General features: G+C 39.7%; 1 protein-coding gene and 1 long non-coding RNA gene across 2 annotated transcripts; both read left to right on the forward strand.

The window, feature by feature from the left end:
• The first annotated feature begins 1,065 nt into the window (after positions 1-1,065).
• Positions 1,066-6,225, forward strand: LOC146695924 (uncharacterized). The gene is made up of 3 exons (XR_014923644.1): positions 1,066-1,234; positions 1,314-1,401; positions 5,037-6,225. It is a non-coding gene; the product is annotated as an uncharacterized LOC146695924 (long non-coding RNA).
• A 167-nt stretch (positions 6,226-6,392) lies between these two features.
• LOC146695925 (transmembrane protein 229B-like) lies at positions 6,393-9,862 on the forward strand. The gene is made up of 2 exons (XM_085478399.1): positions 6,393-6,660; positions 9,253-9,862. Exons 1-2 carry the CDS (start codon positions 6,612-6,614, stop codon positions 9,732-9,734), a joined length of 531 nt encoding a protein of 176 aa, XP_085334525.1. The 5' UTR covers positions 6,393-6,611; the 3' UTR covers positions 9,735-9,862.
• Positions 9,863-10,888: the final 1,026 nt, after the last annotated feature.

Raw genomic sequence — 10,888 nt, forward strand, 5'->3', positions numbered from 1 at the left:
ATAAGTGGTCAGAAACTTGTAAATAACTCATGAAAGAATAAAGTTACGTTGATTGTATAGAAGTCTATGAGAAAGCAACCCTTCTCCTTTTCACTTTCAAGCCTTACTTACTGACTGACATTATTACCCTCATTAAGGACCACAATACAGATAATAAAATGGGCTATACTATAGGCCGGGGCTGCCCTAGGGAGTTTATGATTGACAGGTTCTGGTGTTATGAGCATACAGTGTCCCTTTCACTCAGATCTATTCCTTTTTATCAACTCTGGTTTCAAAGCACTAAAATAGTAACGGCCAACATGCTTATCAATGGATAATATCACAATGACTGCATCTTTTACATCTAGTAATGGAAAAAATTAATTCCAGAGACCATAAAAAACGAATCTTCTTTTTTGCATTTTTCTTTGTAACCTCGATACCTTTTGGCCCAATCAATCTTAGGGTTTTGGGGGTTTTTTTTACAATCCCATAAGATGGTATTGTTTACCATCTTATGAAACTGTCTCTGTGTCAACATGGCAAAAAGTAGTGTTGAAGGCATGCTCTCTATTTGGAACTATGACAAAAGTGTTTTTGAAAACTTTGGCAACAGATTTTGGTAACATGTTAGTTTCTCAACTTTCATGTTACCACAGTTTAAGATACAACGTGCGTATCTGAGATCAAATGATGGTGGGGTTTGGCAATGAATAGGGTCTGACTCATGAGATCACTAATGTAATGAAGCCTTTGAGCTTGAGCCATTCTGTCCCATTGTTTCTCATCCTGATTTATGTCATTGCATCGCTCTGTTGGATCTTATTTAAACATCATTTCCCCTTACTGGAACTTGTCCTGATGCATGCTTAGTCATCCAGGTAAGGAGATCTGAGACGTTGATTCTGTTCATCTGAACGTAGCGTTTTCAGTGGGAGAAACATTTCATCAATCATCCAAGTGACTTCTTCAGTCTCAGCTGACTGCAGGTTTCCCCAACCTAATGTAGCCAGATGGGTTACTCTGCCTTCTCCACCTCTCTCTCTCTCTCTCTGGCTGCTGTTCGGGTTGGGTTGAGTGGAAACACACCTGCACTCTAATTGCAGGGTGGCGACTGTCAGTATAAGGCCATGCAGGCTTCATTTCCCTATTAATTGCTTCTTTGCCTTTTGTGAGTGCAGTATCAGGCACCAATGCACTTATTTTCTTGGGATAATCAGGCAGTTTCGATCAGGCTCTACAACAGTTACAGGTAGGCCGTATGTGTATCCTCCTATCCACTTTAAAGGTTAAATAAGTGGTATAGTGGCGTATTGCTGTCCTGTTTACAGATTGGCCGACTTACTTATTTCCAGCCGTTGTGGAGAGGGCCGCCGCTGCACTACTACTAGCAACTGATATAGCGTCCTTAATTCTGGGGTAAGTAGCATTTGGCATTATTTTGCTACTGACTATAAATTAGAATAAAACATAGCTGGGCTTGAGTTAGAGCTGGGCGATATATCGAGTTTTTAAAAAATATCGATATATTTTTATACGAGATATAAGATGTGACAATATCCTTTATATCGATATAGTCTATGTTACGTTATAATTATACTTGTGGAGCCGCAAGTTTGCCTCTCTTTCGTCCACTTTCGTCTTTACGCAACGTTACTCGGCCTCGCCTCTCCTTCACTGAACACAACTCCCCCTCCTCCCCCATCGCTTCACCTACAGGAAGCGACAAGATGGACACGGCAAATCTCCGTTAACGAGTTACTGCGCATCGCCCCGTGCGTGGGGCTGGACGGCGTCAACGTGTTAGCTAGCTAACCACGCTAACGAGCTAACCACGCTAACGCCATGCAGCCCAGACTAAAATCCTTTCATTTTCTCAAAAGTTGACAGTGCGCCTTATGTATGAATTCTGGTTGTGCTTGATGGCCGCGAACCGATTTTATGTGGAACACGGCGTTCAGCAATCTGTCAAAAATGTTTGAGTACGACTTTGGTAAGCTACGGAGCTGCACCGCTTGATGGATTGTCGGAGCATTACGGCTGAGCCTCGCGGAGTGATACGTACTGTGCTTCAACGTAATATTACCCTACTGTGTATAAGGACCATAAATGGCACCTGTTGAGAGACGTGGTTGCGAAGCGGATTTCAAACTCCAGGCTGTCAGTCACGCAGTACAAGTTGGGAACAGAGCAGCTGTGAAATCTGTCTTTGTTATTGTGCTCAGCGTCTTTTAGTTTACATTTTGACTGCACAATTGTGAGCTTTTTGTTATGCACAAAAACAACATTGTTTTCTTTTATTTATGGAGCATTATTATTTAATAAATGCTCATAATTTATTTTTGAGTAAATTTGATGTACATCTGCTCTATGTTAATAAAAGTGCCTGTGTGACATCTGGGACACAGCTTTGACTAAGAACTCTCTTTTTGTTCTTACTTTATGGCTTTAAAAAAATATATCGAGATATATATCTTATATCGCCATCCAGCTAAAAAATATCGAGATATGAATTTTGGGTCATATCGCCCAGCCCTAGCTTGAGTGATCTCTTGCCCGTTTATTTTGCTGGTGTTTACTTACATCTGATATTTGTACTTGCACGTTTGACTTGCTCCAGTCGCCACAGAGAGCGCCTTTTTGGAGTGTTTGCTAGGATCAAATGTCATAACGACCATCATCGGTGCAGGCAACTGTTTGCCCGTGGAGTGTAAATTCCTAGGCTTGTGTACTTTACTTTCTTTGTTTTAAAAGAGTGTGCGTCTTTTATTATTGTGTGCTTGGAGTAGATTTTTTTTAGTTTGACTGTGAGCAATGAACCTGGTGCTAAAGCTCCTTTTCCATTAGTAACTACTCGAATCGACTCACTATGGCTCGCCCCGACTCAACTCAGGTTGACTGGTTTTCCATTACAATGCAGTACTACCTAAGGCCATGTCTCCGCTTTGGCCTTCCGTCCACACTGAGACAGCGTTTTTAGTCAAGGAAAACTGAACTCTTTGAAAAAACTCTCCAAAGTGGATACATTTGAAAACGCCGTTTTCACGTCACAGTGTGGACTGCAAAAACGCAGTCAGCCCATTTAAAAAGCTCGGTGCTTTTCCTCGACATTTAGCAGCAACATTTCAAATATAAATGGCAGATAGAAATAACGCAGGTCGAATTGTCTTACATTTCACGCATGTGCAATACAGGAACAGTTTCAGTCATTTCAGTGTGGATGAACAACTGTTCGTAAACGATTACAAACGATAGTGTGAAAGCAGAGAGTTTTTAGACAAAAACGCTGTTTTCAAATTTATCCGGATTAGTGTAGATGTAGCCTGATGTGTGTGGTCTCTCTCCCCACTTGGTGGCATGCAGTCTGACGACGTCACATTTTAGTACCTGCTCACTTGGAACCCCGGGTGGGGAGGTGCTAAAATAGTACTTGGTAGCAGGTATTATGACCACAATGGAAAACCCTTAAAACCGTAGTAAACCGTGCCAAGTCGATCCAAGTAGGTACTAATGGAAAAGGGGCTTAAGTGTCCTATTAGATTTTTGAGACTTTTTTTTTTTACTTTTATTTAACTTTTTTCCCCAACAAATATAAGCCTGTTCACATCCAAAATAATAACACTACACAGCACTAGAATATTACAACATTATGTCCATAATTGTTGTCCACTAGGATCCAGTTTACAGGTTACTCCCAGTGCTTCCAGTGGTTTCTTCCATTTGTCCACAAAAATTCGGGAGCTCCCATCAATATAGTGTCCCAGCCTGATCAGAGTCTTAACTTCAATGATGAGCGACTTCCATAGAGAAATGGAGGGAGGCTCAGCCCCCACCCATCTCAACATAATGCTTTTCCTGGCCAACATTAACAGTGACTGAATTACATGCTCATGTTGTACCAGTGAGACAGGAATATATCCCAATATACACATTATTTGGTTTTCTGTCACCTGATGACCAATGGCTGTACTAATATTGGCGCAGACCTCTTTCCAAAATGACTGGATAATAGCACACTCCCACAAGCAGTGGAATCTAGTGCCCACTCTGACCTTACACTTGAGACAGTTTGGAGATGTTCCCATATTATACTTACTATAAATATACGGAGAAATATACACATTGTGCAAAATTTTGTGCTGCAGTTCTTTAAATCGGTTACAAACAGAGATTTTAGATGGAAGGACCAGGATTTTGTCCCATGCCTGTATATCTATTTCACATTTAAGCAGCGTCCCCCAAGATTTTCTCAACCATGCCAGTTTATCCACAATTAGGGCATAAATCTCGGAATAAAACTTTGATACAAAATGTTTATGCTCCCTATTATCCAGAAAAAATTTCTCCAACCGAAAAGAGGCAGTTGAGATTTGTAATGATTTAGCATTTTTTAACACATAATTTCTCAATTGCAAATACTTATAAAACTCAGTCTTTGACATAGAATACTGGGATTCTATGTCTTGTCTTCAAGGATTCAAATGATTTAAACTCACCATGTTTAAAGAGGTCATAAAACCTCTTTACACCTACTTTATGCCATCCCACAAAGCTTGACCCTACGTTCTGCGGCAGAAGGTCAGGATTATTTATAAACGTTGACAAGATATTAAACGGAAGACTACCGTTAAAAGATTTTCTCAGTTTTCCCCACGTCCACATAGCATTATATATCAGTGGGTTATGCTTTATTACATAAGGTAAGTCATTTAGACTTTAGATTTTTGGGACTTTTAATGTTCTTTTTTGTTTTTTACTGAGGTGAACCGAGGATAAGCCAGTAGCTGTGGAACCTTTGGTGGTGGGTTGTTTCCACTTTTGTTGTACAGCACCTTGGGTCCAAAGTTGGTTGGTTGGTTGGTGTGTCTGTGTGATTTTTCTCTCTCATGGTCCTCAGCTTCTGGTAAGTCCAGGTTGTTTTATCTTTGATCAATGGTTGCTAATCAATGATACATCCAGATTAACAGAGTCACCTTTATGGACTGAATCTTGTCTTTTCTTCAAATGAGCCAGGGCCACTGCTGTCAAAGAATGATTTTTATCTCTATCTGCAGGAATTCATATTTAGTGGCATTGCTCTGATCTGGGTGCTTCCCTTCCACATGCATACAAGGGAAGTGTAAGGCAAGGACAGCAGCAGCAAGACCCCAGCACAGAGCACAACAGGCAACATTGAAAACAAGGGTATAGGTGGGTTGCAATGTAGCTTGCAGATGCACAGCAAACACAGTCAGGCTGAAGCGGCTTAAATAGTGTGACCTCTTTTTGACGCATAGAAGAATAATCAAGCCATCAACTGATGTGGGCTGACACTGAGACCAGTTGATCTTCCTGGATTACACCATACTTGACTTCATGATCTACCAGAATTCACTCGTCCCGTCCGCTGTCATGCCGTACTATAAAATGTCAGCTGTGTGTTTGCCAGAATCACTGGACTCTGATCTGGACGGCTGCCATTCATTCAACTGTTTTATTAGCGTACACATAAAACAAACACACACAAGCAAGCAGCGCCACCACGTCAGGACTGACATCTGCTCTCAGACCCACTTTATGGTTGCAGTGTATACTATGCATGTGTGAAACCAGGCTGTTAAGAGCTCGCTTCCATATTTGTATCATATGTTTTTATTTGTATATTGGCATCTTTGTGTACATGTCAGTTGGTGTCAGTGATTAATGAGCGTAATCCACTTCCTTATTTCTATAATAAGAAAAGAAAACATGATAACATCATATAAATTTCTCCCCTGTACCTGAGCCATTCAGCTCCCTAAATAAACTAAGAAATGCATAAACTAGCTACAGAGAGGACGGTGAAAGGTTTTTATGCACACCAAATAAATACAATACATTTGAATATGATGTAACTATGAAAATATTGAAAGCTATTTGAATGTAGGCTGTACTTGGACCAAACGTATTAGTCTGTACTGGGTGTCTGGTGTATTGTTTTTTCTGTTCACTTTCTAAATTTGTGTTATTGCGCTAATCTTTACTAATCATTTTAAAGGTAAATGCCCAGTTAATATGTCCTAAATAATGACTGAACAATGAAATTTCTGGATTTCACGGCAATCTGCTTCAGACTTGTTGAAGTGTCTTAGGTGGGAAAAGTGGTGGACTGGCCAACCAAAGTGCCATTCTTTAATTTACCTGATTATATAATGTAAATATTAAACTGATCTATTAATATGATTTCTGACTCGCTTCTCTGACACACCTAGGTACTGTAGTTCACTGATAACCGCCAATCTGACCCACTGCATGACTCAGATACAGCATTATATGGCGCTTCCGTGTCTGCCCTTTGAAAACACTCATCGATACAATTCTTCGCTCACTTATTGTATGCTTAAAACATTCAAACAGCCACTGTGGGATCAATACTAGGATTTGCACACAACACACACACAGTTACTGCTCAGGTGGTCCAGGTTTGCTTCCCGAGTTTTCCCTCAGTTCACAGCTTCAGCCTGTGACAGGGACATCACTGTCTCACTCTGATAACATGGAGCAGCTTAATGTTTAGCCCAAGACCCATGCACATGCACACACACACACACACACACACACTAGAGAGCTAAGAGATTACAAAGGCACAGAGACCCATATGCCGACAAGCAATGGAGACGAGTAAACTCAATGTGAGGCGAATGCGAGGTAACGATCAAGGTGAGTTATAACTGCTAATAGCATTTTAAAATGTGTAATGACTGAAGAAGAAAAAACTTGAGGTGGTGCTACCTGCCACTGCATCTTTATTTCTTCTGCACTGAGTGAAGAAGCAAAGTGATGGAGTTCAATTCTGTACAGATGGTAAATTATTACTGATTGGATTGACTGGGGAAAATAATTGACCGTGAAAGTTGCCTAGCTGATATTTATAGCAAAGTGAAAACTTGTTGAAGTCAGTCTAAGCCTTTAATTTGCTAAGTAGGGCTATTAGCCTGTTAATCCACACGAGAGGCTGTCAGCTGTGCTGCATGGCCTGAGAATGAGCGAGTGAATTCATTTTGAACTTGTAATAATGTAAAGAACAAAATTCAACAAACTTTTCTTTCTCTTAAAATTTTATGATTTTTTTTTTTTATCTGGACAGGAAAATGCTGGCAAGAGAGATTAATGTTAAACACGCTGTTTAATATATTAATAGACTTAACAGCCTTCGACACCCGTTCAAGAAATTATGAAAACAGGATTTATTGCTCAGACTTTACAATTTCATGAAAGAGAGCGTTGAATAATGTAATTAAAAGGAAGGGAAATGTCTTTAAAACAGACTTTTATCCGTAAATAATCTGATTACTTTTCAGAGCAGGAAGCTATTTCCATCTATGGTTGAAGTAATTTATCGTTTCATTTTTTTCTGATTTTGATCATCTTACTTTACATCCATGAAAAACAAAAGAGTGAGAGACATAACCCATAATCCAGAGACATTATGAGAAAAAAACGTGGCACAGAATAGTTTGTTGAAATCAGTAAACTTCTTAAGTTTGGCTTTTAATAGTTGTATTAACATTTACAAATGTAAATCATCTCGATAAAATTTATAATACAAAAGCTTGACCCTTCCACAAAAAATGAGAAAATAGGAAGTGAAAACTAAACTATAGTCTTTGAACTTTGGTTAATTAAGGCTAGCTGTTACCCCCAGCTAACGTTAATATTTTGTAAATATTGTTTTCTGATGTTTACTTCGACATATTTTACATTTAATTTGTTTCACAACCTAAATATTAATTTTCAGTGATATTTCTGACCAGGCAGCATCTTCCTTTAAAACCTCATTTCAGTCCATGTAGCACATACGTGTGTGTGTGTGTGTGTGTGTGTGTGTGTGTGTGTGTGTGTGTGTGTGTGTGTGTGTGTGTGTGTGTGTGTGTGTACATATATATTCGTATTTGTATGTGTAAATGCAAGTATGTGTACGTGTACATAGTGGTTTGCTCTATATGTCTGAAATAAAGATACAATAACAATATATGTAATACTGTACATTCAACCTACAGGCTGACTGAACATTGTAGAACAGCTGGAGACGGGGGGGGAGTTAGTCTGACACAACCCAAAACTAACGTAAAGCAATTATTATAATTTTTATTTTTATTCTGTACAAATTATTTCAAATAAAAACACTTTATGGCCAATTGGCTGTCAAAGTCTTGTCTGTGCACAGTAAACATTAGAAGTGAACTGAATTTATTAGGCTGACAGGTAGACAGACAACTCTAAGAAAAGGGTGCCCCAGGCAAAGAAATAGTCTGACGGCTTTTTTAATATTTGAACTGTTGAACAAATGAAACAAATAGAAGTTCATACCTCTGACAGCACTAGTGCCGAATTCAATTAAATGTTTCTGTCAAATCACAACAACAGGCACCTCTAGTTACTTTGCATTATAACGTGAAACCCTGCAAAAACAGAGAGAAATCAGTTGAACAGTCTTACTGCTAAGCTGAGCTAAATATCTGGATGCCCTTAATATTTACAGCAAAGAAATGAGAGCACTCATCTAATTTATTCTCATCATTTATTAGCCCAGGCTTAATCTGTTTACTCTAAACTATTAAAAATCTTTGAAAAGTTATTTAGAAAACTACACATATTAAATAGTTTAAGAAAAGACGAAAACGCCTCGTCTGGGGATCCTCAGCCCTTCCCATGAAGGTGGCACGGATGCCCCTCCGGTGGTCCTCGTTGGGCTCTCGCACTCTGGGGCCTCTGGATGTCTGGAGCCTGGATCTCCTCCATGCCTGCTTCATGCCCTGGGGGACGGGGCTATGGCTCCCTACATCCTCTTGCAGACCATTACATGTGGAAACCATTTGAATACAAGCGCGCTGATCCACACAGGTGTGCACACGCGTGATCACTGTTCGTAGACTTAAATTACACCTTTCTTGGCTGCTACTTCAAAGCACATTGTGCGCTGTCTGTCCTGTGTGCTGCACAACAACATTGAATATTTAGTATTTACTGCTGTTTACACTTAGCTAGATTAATGCGATGGTGTTGTGTTTAGTATGTTGCTTTGGGTTTTTTTGCTTGTTTTCTATTCTTTCTCTCTCAACAGGTGATCCAGGAGATTTTTTTCCCTTTCTCACTGTCCCTCTCCCCTTCTGTTCTTCTTTTCTTTCCTCTTTCTTTCTCCCTTTCCTATCCCTCACTCATGTCTGTCCCGTCTGTAACAACTGAAAATAAGAAAAGAAAAAAAAAAAGAAAAGACGAAAACATCCAGTAATTTCTGTCTCTTTTTGACAGGGATTGTTGAAAATGACTCCCCAGCAGAACCACATGGCAGCAGCTCTGTTCGACCTGTTTCTGCTCTTGTTCGTCTCTACGTGTATGCGCTGCATGGCTGCCTCTGCGAGGTGGCCTTCACTGCTGTGTGGGACTGGTGCAGCACCCAGGACAGGAGGCTGGCAGGCCACAGCAGTCTGTGGGCGCTGCCCATGTATGCCACAGCAATCTATCTCATGGAGAGGCTGAGGGCCCTGATGCTCGCTCAGAATCACCCACTGACTGTGCGGCTCGTGCTCTACACTGTTTTCATCTACCTGTGGGAGTTCAGCTGGGGTGTGGGGCTTAGTTTGTTGGGAGCCTGTCCATGGGACTACTCAGGCCATAGGTACAACCTGAGAGGACTGATAACTCTGGACTATGCACTTCCCTGGGCTGTGGCTGCATATATAGCAGAACAGCATGTGATCAGGCACACTTTAAGAATAAGACTGCATAACTGAACCGCTGTTGTGACGATCTGGACTCATGTGCTTCCAAAACACTTGATTAATTAATTTCATATTAATTATATTAAAAGTAACTATTCTGTTGTTTTTAGCAGTATAATAAACCTGACTGGGAAAGTACATTAAAGGAGTAGTCTTGATTTTGGAAAATAAGATAACAAAAAGTCTCTACACAAAGCCACAGATATGAATTAGCCTGGACACTTGGAAAAATAAAATATTATGAAGAAACAGCAGGTGTAGTTTTATAGTAAAGTGAATAAAAACAGAAAGAATGATCAACAATGAGCTTTGAACTATTGAGAAAGTGAAGCCAGCTTTCTTAAATCCTTTGATCTTTTCCCAAAGGATTATTCACACTAAGCTAAAAGAATCCAATCGCTTAATACAGTCAACACTCACCTTTTTATATCTTTGCTTTAAGAAGCAGTTTTACTTTAAACGTTTAGCCTCATTGAAAGTAGAAGAAACTCCAGCAATCTATTCTCTCAATGCAACATAAATACTCTTCTCTTTGTAGCTTCAAGGCCAAATTCATGCACGTAAGCGTACAAGGAACTCTCCAATATTTCATCCTTTAAAAAGATTGTTTAAAACAGCTTGTACCGATTTGCAATGAGGAAGTTAGTGTATGTATTTTTTTTAAAAAAACCTGAACAATAACAGCACACGTGGTTCAGCACTTTTATGCACATTACACAAAGGCAAACATAGATTTACGCTCTGTCTATGCAAGACAAGACACAAGCCTATTTAAGTCTCCACAGATAACGTGTCCTGCAAAGTAGTAGATGGGAGCAAAAATTAAACAAACAGTGAGAATAAAAAACAGGAAATGTCCACAAATGTAGCTAAATGCTGAAAAGTAAGTGTCAGACCAGAAACCAGTTAGTCAAAAACACAAACACGTACCTTGCGTTGTGCGTTTAGCCCTGTACATTTGGCTGTGCTGTGATTGGTGCCTTCCTGGTAACATTTTTTGCTGGTGCATCTAAAGCAGTAAAATTCTGAATTCAAACAAGCTCAAATTTCAGCACTGGGGGTAAATAAAATAGTAGACAAAACCTAATAAGTGGGCTTTAAATTATCTTCATATATGACAATAACATCATTAAGCTTACGCACTGCCACCCCCAAAGTATCTGGAA

This window comes from Copadichromis virginalis, linkage group LG13 (genome assembly GCF_057382275.1).
Source record: "Copadichromis virginalis isolate Kocher_CV1m ecotype Utaka linkage group LG13, C_Virginalis_male_GT1.1, whole genome shotgun sequence".
In the NCBI taxonomy this organism is placed as follows: domain Eukaryota; kingdom Metazoa; phylum Chordata; class Actinopteri; order Cichliformes; family Cichlidae; genus Copadichromis; species Copadichromis virginalis.

What these genes read in the sequence shown, in the direction of transcription:
- LOC146695925 (XM_085478399.1), top strand. Translation starts at nt 6,612, where the DNA reads ATGGAGACGAGTAAACTCAATGTGAGGCGAATGCGAGGTAACGATCAA. An exon ending in AATGCGAGGTAACGATCAAG is followed by an intron (nt 6,661 to 9,252) that starts GTGAGTTATAAC and finishes TCTTTTTGACAG; the next exon opens with GGATTGTTGAAAATGACTCC.